Source organism: Pecten maximus, chromosome 9 (genome assembly GCF_902652985.1).
Source record: "Pecten maximus chromosome 9, xPecMax1.1, whole genome shotgun sequence".
Taxonomy (NCBI): Eukaryota; Metazoa; Mollusca; class Bivalvia; order Pectinida; family Pectinidae; genus Pecten; species Pecten maximus.
In genome coordinates, this window is record NC_047023.1 from 41,714,541 (window position 1) to 41,740,003 (window position 25,463).

General features: G+C 36.2%; 1 protein-coding gene across 1 annotated transcript in view; it reads left to right on the forward strand.

Moving 5' to 3' along the window:
- The first annotated feature begins 520 nt into the window (after positions 1-520).
- LOC117334759 (high affinity cAMP-specific and IBMX-insensitive 3',5'-cyclic phosphodiesterase 8B-like) overlaps positions 521-25,463 on the forward strand; it is an 89,727-nt gene continuing 64,784 nt past the window's right edge. Inside the window, exons 1-2 of the mRNA XM_033894557.1 lie at positions 521-1,154; positions 12,763-12,819. Of these exons, the coding sequence (XP_033750448.1) occupies positions 1,035-1,154; positions 12,763-12,819 (177 nt within the window). The 5' untranslated portion in view covers positions 521-1,034. The remainder of the gene's footprint in view (positions 1,155-12,762; positions 12,820-25,463) is intronic.

Consider the following 25,463-nt stretch of genomic DNA (forward strand, 5'->3'; position numbering starts at 1 on the left):
GATAAAAGCTTTTGTTAACATGAAGAATAAAGTTTGCTTTCGACTGTGTGCTCTGTTAACATACAAAAGCTGTGTATTGTAGAATTAGTGATTTAAATTTATTGGCTAATTTTGACTGTCTGCCTCACTCGAGGTGTATAGTGAGTCTTGTGCCCTGCATACACACTCATAGAATCACATCAAAGCTTTAATTCTAAAATTTCAACAACAGTCAGCAATTTGTCGTTAATTTTGTAAAATTAGGCATCATAAACTTAGATAATTCATGGTAATTTGTTGGTAAGTCGATTTAAAAAAAAAATCATTAAAAATTGAAAACTATGGATTTATAAATTTTGATGTTAATGTGTTTTAAGTTGACTGAACTTTTAAGCAGGCTGGTGTATAGGTAAACACATGTAGCTAACCAGCAGATAAAGACTGAACTGAGAGAATCATTTGGTTCGGTGAAGGCTGAATAATGACCTACAAGATGTGTTTCCTGTTGTCAAGTGTACTTTCAGGTTAAAACTTACATTTCCGACCTCAGATGAAAAGTTGTGGAAAGCTGTTTTTACCTGAAATTTAGAGTGTTTTTCATTTTTCTGTGTCAGTGGGAAGTTTTTGAGATGGTGGAACAGGGCTGTGTATACATTATTACGACAACAGCAGTGTTGTATATATACCATGATAGTTATAAAGTTCACCTTCACTGCTCACGGGAGTTTGAATAGTTCCCAGAGAATTATACAAATATTTGTTCAATACTCACAACTTATATATGTTAATGAAAATGAAATTCATTCCTAGTACAATATTAGCTATGGCTTTAAATAAGAAGAGGAATTTAATTGGAGACTGATTTTGAACGAAGACAACATCTCTATCGGATACTGTACAAATAAGTACAGTGTATAAGATTTCACTAACTTGACCGGGTTGTGCATGGTTTTTCATGGGATTTATTAACAAGACAGAAATGATACTGACCAATTCTGGAGATCAGAACTTTATGAAATTTGGTGTCAGAAGTGGAGAAAGTGAAAAGTGTTATCATGATGGCAGAGGATGTGGCCTCCCGACTCTGTCAACTTAAAATCAATCTCTGTTTAGAACCAATGCAGGAGTTTGAAAATAGCTCGTCCAACCCTGAAAAGGATTATGTAAAATCTAAGGTTAGTATAGAGCTTTTAATCGAGCTCAAAGTTCTATCTTACTATGGTCAAACCTGTGTTTTGAGGTCACTAAAATGGGAGAGGCGAAAAAGTGATGATAGCAGACAGATAGTCTCTACATAAAGGTTTATATAATATTATATACATTGGATTATGTTAAAAATTTGGAACCTGAAAAATAGCCTTTATACAGAGCTTTTGTTAAACATGAAGATGACTTTTTGTAGACTGGTTTTGTTAGGTGTTGGTGTCTTTTACAGACAGGTTAAAATAATGTACGAGTGGCCTTTATAGACAGGTTAAAGTAATGTACTGGTGGCCTTTATAGACAGGTTAAAGTAATGTACTGGTGGCCTTTATAGACAGGTTAAAGTAATGTACTGGTGGCCTTTATAGACAGGTTGAAGTAATGTACTGGTGGCCTTTATAGACAGGTTAAAGTAATGTACTGGTGGCCTTTATAGACAGGTTAAAGTAATGTACTGGTGGCCTTTATAGACAGGTTGTATTATATACTGATGGCCTGTATAGACAGGTTGTGTTATATACTGATGGCCTGTATAGACAGGTTGTGTTATATACTGGTGGCCTTTATAGACAGGTTAAAGTAATGTACTGGTGGCCTTTATAGACAGGTTAAAGTAATATACTGGTGGCCTTTATAGACAGGTTAAAGTAATATACTGGTGGCCTTTATAGACAGGTTGTGTTATGTACTGGTGGCCTTTATAGACAGGTTGTGTTATATACTGATGGCCTGTATAGACAGGTTTTGTTATATACTGATGGCCTGTATAGACAGGTTGTGTTATATACTGGTGGCCTTTATAGACAGGTTGTGCTATATACTGGTGTCCTTTATAGACATGTTTTGTTATATACTGATGGCCTGTATAGACAGGTTTTTGTTATGTACTGATGGCCTGTATAGACAGGTTTTTGTTATATACTGATGGCCTGTATAGACAGGTTGTTATATACTGATGGCCTGTATAGACAGGTTTTTGTTATGTACTGATGGCCTGTATAGACAGGTTTTGTTATATACTGATGGCCTGTATAGACAGGTTGTTATATACTGATGGCCTGTATAGACAGGTTTTTGTTATGTACTGATAGCCTGTATAGACAGGTTTTGTTATATACTGATGGCCTGTATAGACAGGTTTTTGTTATATACTGATGGCCTGTATAGACAGGTTTTGCTATGTATAGACAGGTTGTGTTATATACTGATGGCCTGTATAGACAGGTTTTGCTATGTATAGACAGGTTGTGTTATATACTGATGGCCTGTATAGACAGGTTTTGCTATGTATAGACAGGTTGTGTTATATACTGATGGCCTGTATAGACAGGTTTTGCTATGTATAAACAGGTTGTGTTTTGTACTGATGACCTGTATAGACAGGTTTTGCTTTGTATTGACAAGTTGTGGTCTGTACTGGTGACCTGTATAGACAGGTTTTGATATGTACTTGTGACCTGTATAGACAGGTTTTGATATGTATTTGAAACTTGTATTGATAGGTTTTTGCAATTTACTGATGACCTGTATATTCAGGTTTTGCTATGTGTAGACAAATTGTGGTTTGTACTGGGGACTTGTAATAGGTTTTGCTTTGTATAGACAAGTTGTGTTTTGTACTGGTGACCTGTATAGACAGGTTTTGATATGTACTTGTGACCTGTATTGACAGGCTGTGTTTTGTACTAGTGAACTGTATAGATAGGTTTTGTTATATACTGGTGACCTGTATAGACAGGTTTTGTTATGTACTGGTGACCTGTATGTACAAGTTTTGATTATGTACCCATTGCCTTTATAGACAGGTTTTGTTATGTACTGGTGACCTGTATGGACAGGTTTTTGTTATTTACTGGCAGCCTATATAGACAGGATTTGCTTTTTACTGGAGGACTGTATAGACAGTTATTGTTATGTACTTGTGATCTTTATATACAGGTTTTGCTATTTACTGATGGCCTGTATGGACAGGTTTGTTATTTTCTAGAATCCTTTATAGACAGGATTTGTGATGAACTGGGAGACCTTTATAGACAGGTTATGTTATATATTTGTTGCCATTATAGACAAGTTTTACTTTGTAGTGGTGGCCTTTATATATATATATAGATAGGTTTGTTATGTATCAGTGGCCTTTACAGTCCGGTTTTTGCTACATACTGTTTATTACTGGTGGTTTATATAGACAGGTATTTCTTATGTAATGGTGGCTTTTATAGAAAGGTTTTTCTGATGTATAGCTGACCTAAAGGATAGATAACAACTGTTTACATGTTTGTCCAAAACAGTACTTGGTCTCCTAATAAATGTCAAAATTTTAAAATTGTTTAAATGCCTGATATCAGAAGTTGAAATATGTCAATTTTCGATATTAATCATGAAAATAACCTCCTGGTAGAATGAAATAAAAAAGATCAGGATCATTGTCATATTTCCCAAAATAAATATTCCTCCTTCAATTAAAACCTTTTGGTAAAACTTTGGATATTTAACAATTAAAAAAACCCTCCTTAGTACATTTACACTTCTGGATCAAAAGTCTTTCTGTTAAATAATCTTACCATTTAAAGCTTTTTCAGAGAATTTTCCTGAATTTTTGATAGGCCGATTGTAACTAAAATTTGCAAACTGAAAGATATTAGTTCAAATTTCATTTCCATAATAATTCCATTTATTTCCTTTACCATTTACAAGAAAATCCAAACGGTTATTTACTACATGCATACATTTTTTGCAACATCATTTTGATCATAATTTGGTAAAAGGAATGATAGCGGTGCCAGGTCAGGTAATTTTATTTTGTAGCTAATTTTAATGCCTTTAACATACAGGGTATTGTGCATCAGTATTTTACATGGGGAATCTCTATATAATTCTTTATCAACACACCAAACATCAATAAAATACAACCATGAACGAAGCCAGGGCAAGTGATTACTTTTGACCAGAAAATGTATATACAATGTATCATAGGTAATTGAATACCAGCCCCAAACAAGTTTGGTAAGTTATACTCTAGTTTTGTAGTTATCTCCCTTGTTTGGTATTGTAATTTGTTGCCAAGTAAATATTGAAACATTTAAAATTTAATGAAGCCATTATTTCATTCATAGAGAGAATCCATATACATACAGGCTTGCCTGGTCTTGAAATTTCAATAAAATTCATTTATTGAAATGAAATTGTATGTTGCCGAACCCTAATATACTGCTGCTTAAAGTTAAATATTAGGTCAATAATTTGTTTCAGGTTTCCTTGTCCACCATGACACAGAAGAAATTCAAACAAATGCTAATGATTTTCATTGATTTACAATGTAAAACTTGAGAGGATGTTAGTACTAACTTAGAAGAATATTGCCTTAGTTGACTGCTAGAGCATTTCCCTAGAAAGCCAGAGGTCTCTTAAGTTTGAACCCAAGCTGTGACCAAAATGTTTTTCATTACTGATTCCTAATTGTAAATCCAGTGCCATTGACAAATCCCAGTGTAAGCTATAGGAGATTGAGAGGCTTCCTGGTAGCTGATGAACTTGTGTTGAGGTTGTCTTCAGGGGTGGAGACTTTACGAAGGAGGAAGTAGTGTAAAAGATGTAACTTAGACTGGTGGGAATTTCCTGTTTAGTAACAGGGCGGTTGTCGTCAGAGCGAGAGGTCACTTTATCTAGCTGGACAGGCGATTTTTCATAACTCTTTCCTTTTTAGGATGTTCATAAATAATTTATTCTCTGTAAATAAAAATGTAAAAGGAACATGTTGACAACTTGTTGATAGTGTTAAATATGGTTACTGTCACTCAGCTGACAGCATGCTTCCCTGCGTTGGTTAGAAGAGCTCCGGATTATCACGTAGAAGACTGTAGTTTGATTCCTGTGTGGGAGCTCGACAGGAATGTGTTTTTTCCTGTTCTTACACAATGACACTTAATGTGATTGGACAAGCCTCTGGACCAAATGGTCATTTTAGATATAGCCTGATGCTCAAACCTCATCAACATCAGAGGTTTTTACAATGATATTACATCGCAATGTGAATACTTTTACTTGTATATAAGTCGTCCTTTGTCTTCATGTTACAAGGAATTTTCTTTCACTTTTCTATATTACATACAAGATGTTCATCACTATGGCAACCATCTTTAAAATCTTGTCATTCCTGGTCAATTGTCCTGCCCAGGGAGTCATACAATGAATGAATTATATACGGATCATAGATCGATGATCCTTACAGAATCATTGTTTTAGCAGCCATCTTGGAATCTGGTATTCAGTTTAGCGATACATATATCCTATGATACATAAAAGTTATGTTGTTTAAACATTGAAATCTCTAATATGGCGTTTATAGCTCGTTTGAGTCATACAGTTTTGCAGGTAAATTTACCTTATTGAACTAGTGCCAAATATCGTAATGGTATCTGTGTCATTCAAATAGACTATAAATGACATATCAGGATAGTTATAAATACTTCTGTTTGCAAATCTTCATTTTTTCTGCTTTCAGTCTAACTCTTATACCGTATATGATCTAGTAAGCACACTGAGTGCATAAAAAAATGCAAAAGGGTTTTGCTTAATAACACAATGTACCCTCGGTACAGGTGAATATTTCCATGTTTAATCTAAGTTGGAAAAATTACACTTTTTTTTTTTTTCGTTTTTTTGTGTTTATGTTGTGAAAACAGTCCAGAGTCTCTGGTTAAAAAACTGAAATCATATTAACAACTCTATCTGTGAGAAGGAACTATAACAACTCTATCTGTGAAAAGGAGCTTTTAATATGTTTCAATTAGTGCCCACCAACCTCTTTTCCTGGAAAAAAAGTTGGAGTGGGGGGGGGGGGGGGGGGGGGGGGGGGGGGGGGGGTACTTATACTGGCAGGTGCACTTACTAGGATGAATATGGTAAAATGTATTATGACCACAAGTGTATTTATGTTGTACACAGCATCAGTCCCCATGGTTATAATTATGGTGTTACAATGGTCAGTTATCAGAATTTACAGCCTGATAAATGCCACTAATCTGTGGTATAGGATTATTATGCCAAATGTAAATATATAGCAATATTACCTACCTGTTGTATATTACTGTATGTGTACAGACATCTCTCTCTCTCTTTAACACCAAAGGCAATAAATAATGTTTAACCCCTGTCAGGAGATCTGCATCCTCTGGACGTTTAAATCATATGGACATTATGCTAGTTGGTATGGACACTGTGAATACCTTAGTGACATCTATGGTCTGTTGGGGGCCAGTAAAGTAGGTCTGCACTGCATACAACCCTAGAGCTGACAGAGCTCAACCCTGGACAGCTGACAGTCAGTTCTTGTTTCAGCTGTCCCTACAGTATAGATCAGTCAATCAACACATCAACATATCAAGTGATAGGATGGAGGTTGTAATTAGTTTGAGGTGCTTGTTTAATTGTGGTGATGTGTGTAAATTAGAGCTGATGTTGTGGTAGGTCCTACTATATATATATATATATATATACATGTACCTGCTTCCTGGATTCTACCTGAGATTCTAGCTGTGAATCTGAATTTTTGAATGAGATGCCCGATGCTGGTCATGTCAATGAATATCTATACACTGTACAACTCTTCCTGCTAAATACTTAGGACTTATTATCATTCTGGTAATATGGGGACTTGTCAGTGCCGACGAAAACGAAAGGTAAACATAAGAAAGTTTCTTAAAAAGCTGAGACATTAGATACTTGTTGTTTAATGTATTATTAATATTATGGTGTACAGGAAAAATTATGATAAATTAGTTGTATAAATTAGTAATTATATCTTTACACAATTATACAAATCATAGTTATAAATCAAAATATGCATATTTAAGAAAGTAATGTGTATATATAATATCTGGTGATTGTCAAATTATAATGTATATCTGAATTTTTATGTTTAAACCAGTTCCTGTTTATATGTACTAGATGAAGAGAAACACCTTTATCGATAGTTAATTTATGCATGGTGGTGATATGCTCTCCGAGAAATACAATTGTCAAGAAAGATTGATGTAAAAGTACCAAACATTGCTTATCATTACCATTAAAAGAATGATTTGTGAAAACGAAGTTAGGACAATAAGGTCATACTGAAATCTGCTGGTTCACATGTACTGAAATTAAGGCAATATGGAAATCTACTAGTTCACAAACAAGTTCTTAATAAGATTATACTGGTTCACAGATGTGTACTAATCCAGGTTCTTATTAAAACCTGCTAGTTCACAGAAGTATTGCACTAATAAAGGTTCTTATCAAAACCTGGTAGTTCACAGAAGTATTGCACTAATCCAAGTTCTTATTAAAACCTGCTAGTTCACAGATGTGTACTAATCCAGGTTCTTATTAAAACCTGCTAGTTCACAGAAGTATTGCACTAATAAAGGTTCTTATCAAAACCTGGTAGTTCACAGAAGTATTGCACTAATCCAAGTTCTTATTAAAACCTGCTAGTTCACAGATGTGTACTAATCCAGGTTCTTATTAAAACCTGCTAGTTCACAGATGTGTACTAATCCAGGTTCTTATTAAAACCTGCTAGTTCACAGATGTGTACTAATCCAGGTTCTTATTAAAACTTGCTAGTTCACAGATGTGTACTAATCCAGGTTCTTATTAAAACCTGGTAGTTCACAGAAGTATTGCACTAATCCAAGTTCTTATTAAAACTTGCTAGTTCGCAGATGTGTACTAATCCAGGTTCTTATCAAAACTTGCTAGTTCACAGATGTGTAATCCAGGTTCTTATTAAAACTTGCTAGTTCACAGATGTGTACTAATCCAGGTTCTTATTAAAACCTGCTAGTTCACAGATGTGTACTAATCCAGGTTCTTATTAAAACCTGATAGTTCACAGATGTGTACTAATCAAGGTTCTTATTAAAACTTGCTAGTTCACAGATGTGTACTAATCCAGGTTCTTATTAAAACTTGCTAGTTCACAGATGTGTAATCCAGGTTCTTATTAAAACCTGCTAGTTCACAGATGTGTACTATTATTTTATTGAAAACTCTGTAGATTCATAGTTACGCACATGTACTTTACTAAGACTTTCTGGTTCACACAAATGTATTCAGGTTACTCTAAATCTGCTGGTATTGACATGTTTAACCCTGGAATATGTATCAATTATAAAGTGGAGGTTAGTGGACTGATGTTAATGTCTATGGCTGTTATCCAGGTCTCCGGCTGATCTCAAGGCCAAGGGCTGATAAGGGGTATGATATCGAAATAGTGACGTGTGAGATATAATCTATTTATCATATGTTTTTGTAATCAGTGTTATTTATTTATTTACCTTGAGGCATGAAGAAAACAAGATTCAAAGAAAAATATATTCTAATTACTGTAATTGATCTAACAGAAAATAACAGGTTCTGATTTGTAATGGTTGTAGAGGTTTATACCATATTTATCTAGTAAGATGGATATAGTATGATTATACCTCAGATGATTAGCCCATTCTATTACTCTCATGTAAGCAGCCTCCCCCCCCCCCCACCACCACCACACACACCCACACACAGAATGATGATGGCAACTTTTGTCAAATCTAGATTTATTTTGATATGTTAATTCAATATATTATGAACAATTTCAATATAAATAGCTGTAGTCAGTTACCTACAAGTAATTTTGAGATATTTCATCAGAATAGTTTTAAATGAGTTCACCGTCTATAGTCACATGTTGTGTTACATCATTTCTTTGAAAGTTCATTATTTACAGTTTTTTCACCAAACTCCTTATTGTTTGGGATGAAAAATCATAATTTGAAAAAAAATATTTTGAAGTAAACTTTGGGAACTTGGTTTTATCATGAGATAATATTGATTGAAAACAGGTCAATTATCTGTCCTGAAGCCCTTAGAAAAAAGCCCCAAAAGAAAGGGTTAATATCGTATTATATACCCCACTGAAAATATTTAAGCCTTGAACTGTTTTCTTATGGTATTTATGATCTATTTGAATGCCAGAGCTTTGCAAGCAAACAAATCATAATGTGCTATGCTATGCGCATTATGATTTGTTTACTTGCAAAGCTCTGGCATTCAAATAGATCATAAATACCATACAAAAACAGTTCAAGGCTTATACGTGTATTTACATTCCTTTTACTTTTTTTATTTTCTAAATGCTATAATTCATATTTAAAATTCATAATTCCCGCCTTAATGACAGTGAGCAGATTTTTTGTCAGTCGTTGGAACAGCCGGAACATGGTCACATGCTTTTTGACAAACAAAATAGTGCATGGAAAATTAAAAAACAACTTCGTTTTGTTTATCATTTTATTATCAACGTAATGCGCAAATGGCATATCTTTTATAACAAATAATGTAGACAAAATAATTAGTCGTTAAACTTAATTATCCTGGATATTGTAGTTCCGGTTTGTGTTGTATTAATACGCTGATAAATGTAGCGCGTGATGGATGGCATTTAAACCTACATCAATGCCAGAGCTCTCAAACAGACTATATAGTGACAATGCCAGACAAATGTAAATATTCTAAATTAAATACAATATTGGTAAAAAAATTGTATTGCTTAGTAAGCTCCAATCAAGTTTTTTTGTTTTTAATCAGTTAAGGAATTCAATGTGTGTCTGATATATAACGACACATTTTAAGTCGTCAAGATTCTAAGGAAGCCAAAATAGCAAGGTAGGGTAAATCATAGATCAGGATGTGGAATGTGCTAGCTCTAGGTGTGTATGTATCTTATAATCCCCGAGGCTGTTTCTGACTGGTCAGTGTTCGGGGCTGGTCAGTGTTCCCAGCTGGTCAGTGTTCTACTTCTTATTTATCACAGGTACTGACCGATTCACTTGGCGACATTTTGTCTGTGTGCATTGTTAAAGAGTTCTGTTATGAATGTAAAGTTGGATATTACTGCCAAGTATAGAACAATTAGCTTAAAATAGGACCAAGAAAGTCTTATAGACAATTCATATCTACCCAAAGACGGGAAATTCTCATAGACAATTCATATGTACCCAGAGATGGGAAATTCTTATAGACAATTACCCAGAGACAGGAAATTCTTATAGACAATTCATATGCACCCAGAGATGGGAAATTCTTATAGACAATTACCCAGAGAGAGGAAATTCTCATAGACAATTCATATGTACCCAGAGATGGGAAATTCTTATAGACAATTACCCAGAGACAGGAAATTCTTATAGACAATTCATATGCACCCAGAGATGGGAAATTCTTATAGACAATTCATATGCACCCAGAGATGGGAAATTCTTATAGACAATTACCCAGGGGGAGGAAATTCTCATAGACAATTCATATGTACCCAGAGACGGGAAATTCTTATAGACAATTCATATGTACCCAGAGACAGGAAATTCTCATAGACAATTCATATGTACCCAGAGATGGGAAATTCTTATAGACAATTCATATGTACCCAGAGACAGGAAATTCTCATAGACAATTCATATGTACCCAGAGACAGGAAATTCTCACAGACAATTCATATGTACCCAGAGACAGGAAATTCTTATAGAGAATTTATGTTTAAACAAGACTAAAAGAGTTTTTATACACAATTTATCTGTAATACCAGGGACATACATACAATGTAGATGTATGTAATGTACGTCCCTTGTAAGACACAACATTATTATAGAAAATCTATCTGTACTAACTGAAGACACAGGAAATTCTGATAGACAGTTAATCTATACTGGAAATTCTAATAGACAATCTATCTGTTCTGATGGAAGACACAGGAAATTCTAATAGACAATTTATCTATAGACCCCAAACTTTTTATATCAAACATTCGGCATGAAGACAATTGCTAGACATGAAGGCATGAATAAACTCATGCTACTACAATTGTCTATGGGTTCAGGTACTACACTTTTGAACCTTCATTGTTCATGCCAATGCTAATTAATATGGTTTTGCCTCCATAAAAAGTTGTTGCTTGAAAAATTTGACCATTCTCATTGAGAAAAAATCAGATATGAAGAATATTTGGTAAGTGGAACCTGGAGGTCAACCCATGTAGAGATCATCTTGGTGGGAATCTCGGATTACAAAAGATATAGTTGAACAACACATGCCTAATGGGCCTCTTGATCAATCTGGGTTTGAAAAGCATTAGTTATCACCACGACATCTTGTGTTTAATTTGCAAGAGAATAAGATTGGAGAAGTTTTGTGATGGTGTGTTCTGCTATCAGTTTAAGTTACAGAGCAGTAATGGAATTGACTTGTTACTGCCTGGAGTTGGTGATGTATAGGATTCTGTGGTGACAGAAGAAATCAATATTGAATACAGATTAATGTAGGGCTGCACTTCAGTATACACTTTCAGGATATCCGCCTTGGATTTATCATTGGTATCTATCCCTCATTTACCATCCGTGTAATGTTTAGTGGAATTCAGAATTTTATATTCAGTATGCAATTTTCTGTCTGTTAAATATTATGAAAGAAAGGACCTTGACAGATATCTAGGCAACAGGGGTAACATGTATTACACACTTCAAAAGGTTGTCTTTTTCTAATTAGATGAAATAACTAAAATTACCCTGAGTGATAAAAAACTATATTATTAAGACTCGTATTCAAAGTTGCAAGATTTCTAATTTGTTGAAACACTCCAATGATTTATCTATATTTGTTGTATCTTACTAAAAAAGAGCATTATAAAAAAAATGTGCTGACTTTTTGTGGAACACTGAAATGACCTCTGATGAACTAAGCATGCAGCCTCAAGACTCATTAGACTTCATTCGTCAGTTTCTTTCTTTGAAGATCCACAATATTTGTTAAGTTAATTAAATGACCTTGAAAAAAAAAATCCCAAATTCCCAACAAGGATGCACCGGTTGTAAAAAGGTTTAAGTCTGTACTGTAAGCATATATACTAGATATCAAACTTGCTATAAATTTTAACTCAAGTTTGAAAATCACATGTATGATATTTTTTTTTGCTACATCAGGTGAGTCATACAAGCCTATTGGACCTTTTGTTTTATCCTACATGTACAATGTTAATTTCAGTGTCCAGTGTTCTTAGCTGACAATGAAATGATTAAGCAGTGCATTATTCTGATAACTTCTGATATTTTATCATTTCAGTACCATCCATATTTAACCATACTTACCTAATTAATGTACCTTCTACCAAATTTGCACCCTACACTTGAATATTTTCTCTAGGAAAAAGGATTGGTGTATTTAATTCAAACCCCCAAAAGGTTGCTAAACAGCTCACAACAACTGCAAATATGACCATCAGCTTTTAATCAAAGCTTCTGTTACAGAGAAATGAAAAACGGGAAAAAACAAAGCAAAAATATCAATTCTTTTCTAAAGAATTTTTTTATTAACTCTGATGTGAACATGTTTCCCTTTACTGTAAAAGCTTTTTAATTTAACATGCCTCTCTTGTATTTATGTAAGCACACCGTACAGTGTGAAAATAAATTTTGAATTGTATTTAAAGATATAACTTTTCAAAATGGCTCTATAATATTATCTTGATTTTGAATAAATTAATGAATTTAGTTTTTGTTTTTGCAGAACACAGACAATGAGGTCGTTTTTGGGCCGATGAAATTAAAACAGAGCATGATGTCGGTAAGTACATCCCCGTATATCACAGATGGGCTTGTGGTTTTAAAGTTATCACAACAAACTTCAATATTATTGGTTCTTCAATTCTTTTGAATGTCATCATGATAGTTCCTGATGTAAGGTGTGCTGAGAAACAATATCTGTATTTTACTCCAATGACACAATGATTTGGCAGACTAATTGACTGACAATAGCATATTAAAATGCTACTTTAATTAAGACGGATCAGACAAAATATAAAAGTTGTAAACTGACAGTTATAGACCTTGTGGGCTAACACCCACGCATTTATTTTAGCCGTGAAATTGACCGCTGATCAAAGGATTACCTGTCCCGATCATTGTTTTTTTGTTATCTCACTGTGACAGAAGGATTTCAGAGACAGACATCATGTTTATCAATGAACATCAGATTTAATACGAGCTGTTATGACTCTGGTAAAATGTATTCATAGTGGTCGATTATAAAAAATAAACCTGAAACAGTGAAGGTTTGTACTGAATGATTCAGTGTCATCCGTCTCTACATGTATGTCTGATACCAGATATTTCCTGAATCTCAACCAAGACTCTAAATACCACTAACGTGGGATTAAGTTGAGTGCCAGTGTGAAGGAACATGGAAAAATACATCATCCAGCAGAGCTCCGTAATGGAAACAAACCCAGTAACATGTACTTATATAAGTATATACTGTGTACTGATAATCCATGACTCTTCAACTCAGCTGAAGCTCGGACAGCTGAGTGACAGAGACCGTACTCTATACGTATTTACTCTATACGTATTAACTCTATACGTATTTACTCTATACGTATTTACTCTATACGTATTTACTCTATACGTATTTACTCTTTGCATATTTACTCTATACGTATTAACTCTATGCGTATTTACTCTATACGTATTTACTCTATACGTATTAACTCTATGCATATTTACTCTATACGTATTTACTCTATACGTATTTACTCTTTGCATATTTACTCTATACGTATTTACTCTATACGTATTTACTCTATACGTATTAACTCTATACGTATTTACTCTATGCATATTTACTCTATGCATATTTACTCTATACGTATTTACTCTATACGTATTTACTCTATGCGTATTTACTCTATACGTATTTACTCTATAAATACGCTATACGTATTTACTCTATACATATTTACTCTATGCGTATTTACTCTATACGTATTTACTCTATGCGTATTTACTCTATACGTATTTACTCTATAAATACGCTATACGTATTTACTCTATACATATTTACTCTATACGTATTTACTCTATACGTATTTACTCTATGCGTATTTACTCTATACGTATTTACTCTATAAATACGCTATACGTATTTACTCTATACATATTTACTCTATGCGTATTTACTCTATACGTATTTACTCTATGCGTATTTACTCTATACGTATTTACTCTATACGTATTTACTCTATAAATACGCTATACGTATTTACTCTATACATATTTACTCTATGCGTATTTACTCTATACGTATTTACTCTATGCGTATTTACTCTATACGTATTTACTCTATAAATACGCTATACGTATTTACTCTATACGTATTTACTCTATACGTATTTACTCTATACGTATTTACTCTATGCGTATTTACTCTATACATATTTACTCTATGCGTATTTACTCTATACGTATTTACTCTATGCGTATTTACTCTATGCGTATTTACTCTATGCGTATTTACTCTATACGTATTTACTCTAAACATATTTATCTCTATACCTACAAGCCACATAGACCCACCCCTCCCCTTCCTTACACCTTTATCCAACTCAGGTTATTTCTGCATGTTACACAACATATAGGAATTACATGATACATAAACCTACATTAAAATCCATTTTGACAAGATGGCGGAGAACACAAGCGAAATTATTATAATTCATATCATCACACCCATGTAACACACTCTCTAAAGCAAACAAAACAATAAATTTAATAACCCAAGTTATTCAGTATCTTTTGGACGAAGCATGAATTAGGTATTTACTAAAATTTCTCAATGTTTTCAAATTTTTCTTGCAAATAATTCTTTTTACTTGAATACATAAGAGTGTTGATGAAAATAAGGCTTGATGTACAATATTCTCAACTCTGAATAAACGGGACATAATAATGTAAAATGGTTTTCATCTTCAACTTCTCCATTACCTCTACCCTGCTGAATACCTTGTAGCAGTTTCTGTAATCATGGGGTACCTCATCACCAACGAATCCCACCCCTCTCTAAACTTCACCCACCCAAGTGAACAACACTTTGTACTAATAACTTGCAGCAGTTTTAAGCTCACAAAATCAAATATGCAAAGTACTTCTTCTTGTGCAGCTTATAATTACTTTTGATTATACTGTACACTATATGCACTCGTCACACTCGACTGGCCTATTTATGTCACAACATGTATAATACACTGAATTTGTCTCTAATCTAGAACACATAAGTCTGACTGACAGACACAAATTTTAATGGATATGCAAAAAAAAATCACATTAAAGAATTGAGTCTTAGGGCAAATTTGTTGCAAATAAACTGGTTTAGGTTTGGGTTTATGGTTTAAACCTGGTTTTCAAAACGGTTTGTAAACTAAAACTGGTTTGCTCTTGAGAAACAAATGCGAAATTCTAGTTTTCAATATGGTGTCTTTGGGAGAAAAAGCTTCAGAGCAGTATTTGAAACGTTAATACCTCCTGAACGCACAAAAATTCCCCGAATCCCAAATTATGTTGAAGACATACTTCCACAATTCAATGCAATGACAAACACAAGGGAACACTGTCATACCAATGGGAAAACAATTATTAATATTTATAATTTATATTTTATTTGTCCAGTCAAATGACACTACAAGCCATAGCTGGCAAGTTTGGAGTACGTAGCGCACTTCAAGAGCACATTCTGCATGTTGACAACATTCGCCATCTTGTTTTCAGAAACGAAACCTTCCAAACCACAACCGGTGGTGGTTTGAATGGTTTAATAAACTAGTTTAGGTTTATCAGAAACAAATGAATGAACCGGTTTCAGTTTAAATGTGGTTTGAAACTGGTTTACTCAACAAATGGAAAGTTTACAGAACCGGTTCGAAACTAAAACTGGTTTTAGGAGAACAAATTCGCCCTTAGATTGTAGTGTCCTAGATCTAAATCAGAGCACCTAGGTCAGTTAGATTTTAACCTGGCATTTAATTCTTTGTGTCTCCGACTCTCCAGGATCTAAACAACTCACCTGGTAAGTCTTTAAATTGACAGTTGCTGTCGACCTGCCTGATTGTTTGATCATTATTTATCCTTGTCGAGACACCTTCTAATCTTGTATGGTGATTTCAATGAAACGTTATACATACCAAAACAATAAACCCTGCAGCTTTGAATCTTGGATTTATTTTTCACTCTGCACAGTCCTTCTTATATGGGGTTCAGTAGTTTTTGTAGGATTTTTTCAGGAGAGTCCAGAACATTATTTCCAAAACTTTGGCAATATAGCGGGTCCAGGTAATAAGATATATAGCGGGTCCAGGTAATAAGATATATAGCGGGTCCAGGTAATAAGATGCATAGCGGGTCCAGGTAATAAGATACTGTATATAGCAGGTCCACGTAATAAGATATATAGCGGGTCCAGGTAATAAGATATATAGCGGGTCCAGGTAATAAGATATATAGCGGGTCCAGGTAATAAGATACTGTATATAGCAGGTCCAGGTAATAAGATACATAGCAGGTCTAGGTAATAAGATATATAGCGGGTCCAGGTAATAAGATATATAACAGGTCCAGGTAATAAGATATATAGCGGGTGCAGGTAATAAGATATATAGCAGGTCTAGGTAATAAGATATATAGCGGGTCCAGGTAATAAGATATATAGCAGGTCCAGGTAATAAGATATATAGCAGGTCTAGGTAATAAGATATAATGCGGGTCCAGGTAATAAGATATAGCGGGTCCAGGTAATAAGATATATAGCAGGTCCAGGTAATAAGATATATAGCAGGTCCAGGTAATAAGATATATAGCAGGTCCAGGTAATAAGATACATAGCGGGTCCAGGTAATAAGATACTGTATATAGCAGGTCCAGGTAATAAGATACTGTATATAGCAGGTCCAGGTAATAAGATATATAGCAGGTCTAGGTAATAAGATATATAGCGGGTCCAGGTAATAAGATATATAGCAGGTCCAGGTAATAAGATATATAGCAGGTCCAGGTAATAAGATATATAGCAGGTCCAGGTAATAAGATATATAGCAGGTCTAGGTAATAAGATATAATGCGGGTCCAGGTAATAAGATACATAGCGGGTCCAGGTAATAAGATACTGTATATAGCAGGTCCAGGTAATAAGATATATAGCAGGTCCAGGTAATAAGATATATAGCAGGTCCAGGTAATAAGATACTGTATATAGCAGGTCCAGGTAATAAGATACATAGCAGGTCCAGGTAATAAGATATATAGCGGGTCCAGGTAATAAGATATATAGCGGGTCCAGGTAATAAGATATATAGCGGGTCCAGGTAATAAGATATATAGCAGGTCCAGGTAATAAGATATATAGCAGGTCCAGGTAATAAGATACATAGCAGGTCCAGGTAATAAGATATATAGCAGGTCCAGGTAATATGATATATAGCGGGTCCAGGTAATAAGATATATAGCGGGTCCAGGTAATAAGATATATAGCGGGTCCAGGTAATAAGATATATAGCGGGTCCAGGTAATAAGATATATAGCAGGTCCAGGTAATAAGATATATAGTGGGTCCAGGTAATAAGATATATAGCGGGTCCAGGTAATAAGATATATAGCGGGTCCAGGTAATAAGATACATAGCAGGTCCAGGTAATAAGATATATAGCGGGTCCAGGCAATAAGATTTATAGCGGGTCCAGGTAATAAGATATATAGCAGGTCCAGGTAATAAGATACTGTATATAGCGGGTCCAGGTAATAAGATATATAGCAGGTCCAGGTAATAAGATATATAGCAGGTCCAGGTAATAAGATATATAGCGGGTCCAGGTAATAAGATACTGTATATAGCGGGTCCAGGTAATAAGATATATAGCAGGTCCAGGTAATAAGATATATAGCGGGTCCAGGTAATAAGATATATAGCAGGTCCAGGTAATAAGATATATAGCAGGTCCAGGTAATAAGATATATAGTGGGTCCAGGTAATAAGATATATAGCGGGTCCAGGTAATAAGATATATAGCGGGTCCAGGTAATAAGATATATAGCGGGTCCAGGTAATAAGATATATAGCGGGTCCAGGCAATAAGATTTATAGCGGGTCCAGGTAATAAGATATATAGCAGGTCCAGGTAATAAGATACTGTATATAGCGGGTCCAGGTAATAAGATATATAGCAGGTCCAGGTAATAAGATATATAGCAGGTCCAGGTAATAAGATATATAGCGGGTCCAGGTAATAAGATATATAGCAGGTCCAGGTAATAAGATGCTGTATATAGCAGGTCCAGGTAATAAGATATATAGCAGGTCCAGGTAATAAGATATATAGCAGGTCCAGGTAATAAGATACTGTATATAGCAGGTCCAGGTAATAAGATATATAGCAGGTCCAGGTAATAAGATATATAGCAGGTCCAGGTAATAAGATATATAGCAGGTCTAGGTAATAAGATATATAGCAGGTCCAGGTAATAAGATACTGTATATAGCAGGTCCAGGTAATAAGATATATAGCAGGTCCAGGTAATAAGATACTGTATATAGCAGGTCCAGGTAATAAGATATATAGCGGGTCCAGGTAATAAGATATATAGCAGGTCCAGGTAATAAGATATATAGCAGGTCCAGGTAATAAGATATATAGCGGGTCCAGGTAATAAGATATATAGCGGGTCCAGGTAATAAGATATATAGCGGGTCCAGGTAATAAGATATATAGCGGGTCCAGGTAATAAGATACTGTATATAGCAGGTCCAGGTAATAAGATATATAGCAGGTCTAGGTAATAAGATATATAGCGGGTCCAGGTAATAAGATATATAGCAGGTCCAGGTTATAAGATACTGTATATAGCAGGTCCAGGTAATAAGATACATAGCAGGTCCAGGTAATAAGATATATAGCGGGTCCAGGTAATAAGATATATAGCGGGTCCAGGTAATAAGATATATAGCAGGTCCAGGTAATAAGATATATAGCGGGTACTATGTAGGACTCAGATATTTAAAGCTATTTGTTGAAGAATTTGATTAATGCTTGTTCTGACAAATTCTCACTTTTGGGTCAATTTCAAACAATTTAAAGGATACTATGCATGAAGTGTAACATGTGATAGTGCATATTCCAGATTGTTACCATGGTTACTGACTTCTGATTGTAACTATGGTAACAGACGTCCCTTAGGATTACAGTTCCAAAGTGTTTTTAACTTGATCATATGAAGGGAATTTCAGTTTTTGATGATCGTACATGTGGAATATCAAATATCCAATATGGCAAATGTTAAATTATGTTGAATATTTGTAAACAAGGCATATATATAGTCCTTAGCCTCTCTAATCAGACCAATTTCTACTGTTGGCCAATATTTTGGCTCCTTTATTTGGCAAAGAACAAGGAAGAACACGTTCCTGTGTAGTTCCCAGACAGGAGTCGAACCTGGGAATTCAGTATCATAATCCATATATATGTATATACACTGACCTGTACCTTACACACATTTAATTGTGAAGTAGGTGATGGAGGTCGGGTAGAGTATACTATGGGAGGTTCACCCAGGGAGGGTGGTTCACCCAGGGAGGGAGGTTCACTCAGGGAGGGTGGTTTACCCAGGGAGAGAGGTTCACCCAGGGAGGGAGGTTCACCCAGGGAAGATGGTTCACCCAGGGAGAGAGGTTCACCCAGGGAGGGTGGTTCACCCAGGGAGTGTGGTTTACCCAGGGAGGGAGGTTCAATCAGGGAGGGTGGTTCACCCAGGGAGAGAGGTTCACCCAGGGAGGGAGGTTCACCCAGGGAAGATGGTTCACCCAGGGAGAGAGGTTCACCCAGGGAGGGTGGTTCACCCAGGGAGGGTGGTTCACCCAGGGAGTGTGGTTCACCCAGGGAGGGAGGTTCACCCAGGGAGGGTGGTTCACCCAGGGAGGGAGGTTCACCCAGGGAGGGTGGTTCACCCAGGGAGGGAGGTTCACTCAGAGAGGGTGGTTCACCCAGGGAGGGAGGTTCACCCAGGGAGAGTGGTTCACTCAGGGAGGGAGGTTCACTCAGGGAGGGTGGTTGATTTCTGGCAAAATGATGTAACAAGTGTTATTTTCTGCTAGGCTCAGTGACATTTCTCTCCTTGAGTGGCCTTTCAGTAAGTCACTGAGATTAATCCATCTTGTTTAATGCTGAGAATATGATTGATGTTGTGGCCACAGAGACTACATGTATATCCCTTGGTCAGTAACCGGTCTAGTGGTCATGTGGTCAGTGGGACATAGAGGTAAAGTGCATGTGTCCATGTTTCCACAAAGAATGTGAGAGGTCACTAGTGCCATTATTAACTCAGAATGGAGGGAATGTGTGGGTCATAGACTGGTGGAAATTGGTGGAGGTAATTTCAGACTGGTTGGAATTGGTAGAGAGTATAGGTCACCTTTTTAATTCGGACTGGTTGGAATTGGTAGAGAGTATTGGTCACACTTTTATTTCAGGCTGGTTGGAATTGGAGGAGAGTATAGGTCACACTTTTAATTTGGACTGGTTGGAATTGGTGGAGGTAATTTCAGGCTGGTTGGAATTGATAGAGAGTATAGGTCACCTTTTTAATTCAGACTGGTGGGAATTGATAGAGAGGATAGGTCACACTTTTATTTCAGGCTGGTGGGAATTGATGGCGATACATGTTAAAGGTCACCTAACTAGTAGAGGCTGTCAGGAATTTCTCCTTTTAATCTTGTGGTTAGATGCAGTTTATTTAAAGAGCGAGAGTGCAGGATATTTTCATTCCTCCTTCTATAATCACAGATTTCTAAATGTAAGCGAGGAGGAGGAGATTTAGAGACCTCCTTGGAGCAAAAGCCACCTTGGTTCTGGTTGTCTTGGGAGGTGATGATTTGGTGAAGGAGAGAGTTGTGTAGAAGTGAAGAGTATAAGGTCAGCTCTCAAACTGTTGGGAATTTCCTTTAGTCTAAGTTAGTGGTACGGTTTCCATTTGAAGAGGGAGAGGTCACTAGATCACAATCATGTGTTGACAGGATACATTACAATACCACACAATCATTGAGAGTATAGGATATCGTTGATTTTGTTTTGTTTTAGTTCTGATGATCTTTTCCCTGTAAAACCTCATAGGGAAAGCATTTTTATTTTTCTGTTGGAAGTATATGTCAGCGTTGCAACATGGATTTTTCAACTTGACACAAAGCAATTGATTAATTATAGACTTGTTATTCGGCTCACCACGTTGTAAGGGGCTGTCACCATCGGAGATGGTGAGATCATGTACTTGAGGACACCACTGTAGATATTTGTCCGTACCAGTGGAAATATTCCCCTTAATCAATATGACAGCATGGAAGCTGTATTGATTTCCTTGTGTGGTTTATATCACAGATTTCCTGTGATTTCTCAATTCACCCTGATAAGATCAATGGCTTAATAAAAGTTCTATTGGGAAATGAAAAGAGAGTACCTGTGTTATCAGAACCTTTTGAAAGGAGGCTGAATGTCATGTGAGAACACCTAGTAAGCAGGGTAAATGTCATGAGAACTCCTGGTAAGGAGGATAAATGTCATCAGAACTCCTGGTAAGGATACTGTGCGGCATCAGAACTCCTGGTAAGGAGACTGTGCGGCATCAGAACTCCTGGTAAGGAGACTGTGTGGCATCAGAACTCCTGGTAAGGAGACTGTGCGGCATCAGAACTCCTGGTAAGGAGGATAAATGTCATCAGAACTCCTGGTAAGGATACTGTGTGGCATTAGAACTCCTGGTAAGGAGACTGTGCGTCATCAGAACTCCTGTTAAGGAGACTGTGTGGCATCAGAACTCCTGGTAAGGAGACTAAATGTCATCAGAACTCCTGGTAAGGATACTGTGTGGCATCAGAACTCCTGGTAAGGAGACTGTGTGGCATCAGAACTCCTAGTAAGGATACTGTGCAGCATCAGAACTCCTGGTAAGGAGACTGTGTGGCATCAGAACTCCTTGTAAGGAGACTGTGGGGCATCAGAACTCCTGGTAAGGAGACTGTGTGGCATCAGAACTCCTGGTTAGGAGACTGTGCGGCATCAGAACTCCTGGTAAGGAGACTGTGCGGCATCAGAACTCCTGGTAAGGATACTGTGTGGCATCAGAACTCCTGATAAGGAGACTGTGTGGCATCACAACTCCTGGTAAGGAGACTGTGTTGCATCAGAACTCCTGGTAAGGATACTGTGTGGCATCAGAACTCCTGGTTAGGATACTGTGTGGCAACAGAACTCCTGGTAAGGAGACTGTGCGGCATCAGAACTCATGGTAAGGAGGATAAATGTCATCAGAACTCCTGGTAAGGAGACTGTGTGGCAACATAACTCCTGGTAAGGATACTGTGTGGCATCAGAACTCCTAGTAAGGATACTGTGTGGCATCAGAACTCCTGGTAAGGAGACTGTGTGGCATCATAACTCCTGGTAAGGATACTGTGTGGCATCAGAACTCCTGGTTAGGATACTGTGTGGCATCAGAACTCCTGGTAAGGAGACTGTGTGGCATCAGAACTCCTGGTAAGGAGACTGTGTGGCAGCAGAACTCCTGGTAAGGATACTGTGTGGCATCAGAACTCCTGGTAAGGATACTGTGTGGCATCAGAACTCCTGGTAAGGATACTGTGTGGCATCAGAACTCCTGGTAAGGATACTGTGTGGCATCAGAACTCCTGGTAAGGAGACTGTGTGGCATCAGAACTCCTGGTAAGGATACTGTGCGGCATCAGAACTCCTGGTAAGGAGACTGTTTGGCATCAGAACTCCTGGTAAGGAGACTGTGCAGCATCAGAACTCCTGGTAAGGAGGATAAATGTCATCAGAACTCCTGGTAAGGATACTGTGTGGCAACAAAACTCCTGGTAAGGAGACTGTGCGGCATCAGAACTCCTGGTAAGGAGACTGTGCGGCATCAGAACTCCTGGTAAGGAGACTGTGTGGCATCATAACTCCTGGTAAGGAGACTGTGTGGCATCATAACTCCTGGTAAGGATACTGTGCGGCATCAGAACTCCTGGTAAGGAGACTGTGTGGCATCATAACTCCTGGTAAGGAGACTGACTGGCATCAGCTGCTAAGGAACCTGAATGAAGATTGTCACCAAAAACGAAATACTGTCTAACAATAATGTAATCAATATCTGTCCAACAGAGTGTGTTATCTTCCGACGGCTGATGTTGCAAATCATCAATAGTTGTCATTCAATTATATCGCTGATAATTTCCATCTTGTCTGCTGAGTTTATTGATCACAAACAGCCAAGGAATTATTCACTTGAATAATCGCAAAAATCAATTTAGGGACAGCTTTTATTGTCAACAGGTGTTGCTTTCTTGCAACACCAGCAGCTGATAAAATTTCAGATCCTACCATCATTAAGAATTCTGAAAATAAAGATAACGAAAATGTGGAAATTTGATTCATTGGAAATTGTTATCCCTATATAATTTGATGATGAAGATTTTAATTGTTTGTTGTAGGTGACGTGTGTGATTATATGGTCTAGATTCTGGCTGTAGATTTATCTTACTCTCTCCAACATCAGACAAACCTTTGTCTTTAGTGTTGTGCATGCTTATTTAATTCTAGTACTGAATACCAATGTAAGACTGTCAACGTGAGTTTTAACCAATTATTTGGTGCCTTTGTTTTTGTTGCCATGGCAAACGTTTCTTATGACAATTTCTCAGAAGCATTTTAGGGATTTTTTTTTCAAATTTTTGAAGTGCCCTTTGTTGCCAATATCTATTAAAACTGATCAGAAGAACAAGATGGTTGACTAATAATGACCATAACAAGATGGTTGACTAATGACCATAACAAGATTGTTGACTAATGACCATAACAAGATGGTTGACTAATGACCATAACAAGATTGTTGACTAATGACCATAACAAGATGGTTGACTAATAATGACCATAACAAGATGGTTGACTAATAATGACCATAACAAGATGGTTGACTAATAATGACCATAACAAGATGGTTGACTAATGACCATAACAAGATGGTTGACTAATGACCATAACAAGATGGTTGACTAATGACCATAACAAGATGGTTGACTAATGACCATAACAAGATGGTTGACTAATGACCATAACAAGATGGTTGACTAATAATGACCATAACAAGATTGTTGACTAATAATGACCATAACAAGATTGTTGACTAATACAATGTGACTATAATGACCATAACAAGATGGTTGACTAATGACCATAACAAGATGGTTGACTAATGACCATAACAAGATGGTTGACTAATGACCATAACAAGATGGTTGACTAATGACCATAACAAGATGGTTGACTAATGACCATAACAAGATGGTTGACTAATAATGACCATAACAAGATTGTTGACTAATAATGACCATAACAAGATGGTTGACTAATGACCATTACAAGATGGTTGACTAATAATGACCATAACAAGATTGTTGACTAATGACCATAACAAGATGGTTGACTAATGACCATAACAAGATGGTTGACTAATGACCATAACAAGATGGTTGACTAATAATGACCATAACAAGATGGTTGACTAATGACCATAACAAGATTGTTGACTAATAATGACCATAACAAGATGGTTGACTAATGACCATAACAAGATGGTTGACTAATGACCATAACAAGATGGTTGACTAATGACCATAACAAGATGGTTGACTAATAATGACCATAACAAGATGGTTGACTAATAATGACCATTACAAGATGGTTGACTAATAATGACCATAACAAGATTGTTGACTAATGACCATAACAAGATGGTTGACTAATGACCATAACAAGATTGTTGACTAATGACCATAACAAGATTGTTGACTAATGACCATAACAAGATTGTTGACTAATAATGACCATAACAAGATTGTTGACTAATGACCATAACAAGATTGTTGACTAATAATGACCATAACAAGATTGTTGACTAATGACCATAACAAGATGGTTGACTAATGACCATAACAAGATGGTTGACTAATAATGACCATAACAAGATGGTTGACTAATAATGACCATAACAAGATGGTTGACTAATGACCATAACAAGATGGTTGACTAATGACCATAACAAGATGGTTGACTAATAATGACCATAACAAGATGGTTGACTAATGACCATAACAAGATTGTTGACTAATGACCATAACAAGATGGTTGACTAATGACCATAACAAGATGGTTGACTAATAAAGACATAACGATTTTTAAAATACCATAAAAAGATTGTTACAAGCCCCTAAAAAGAGGGTTGAACTAATGCCATAACAGATGTTGACTAATATGCATAACAAGATGGTTGACTATGCCAACAAGTGTTTGACTAATAATGACCATAACGATTGTTGACTAATATGACATACAAGATTGTTGA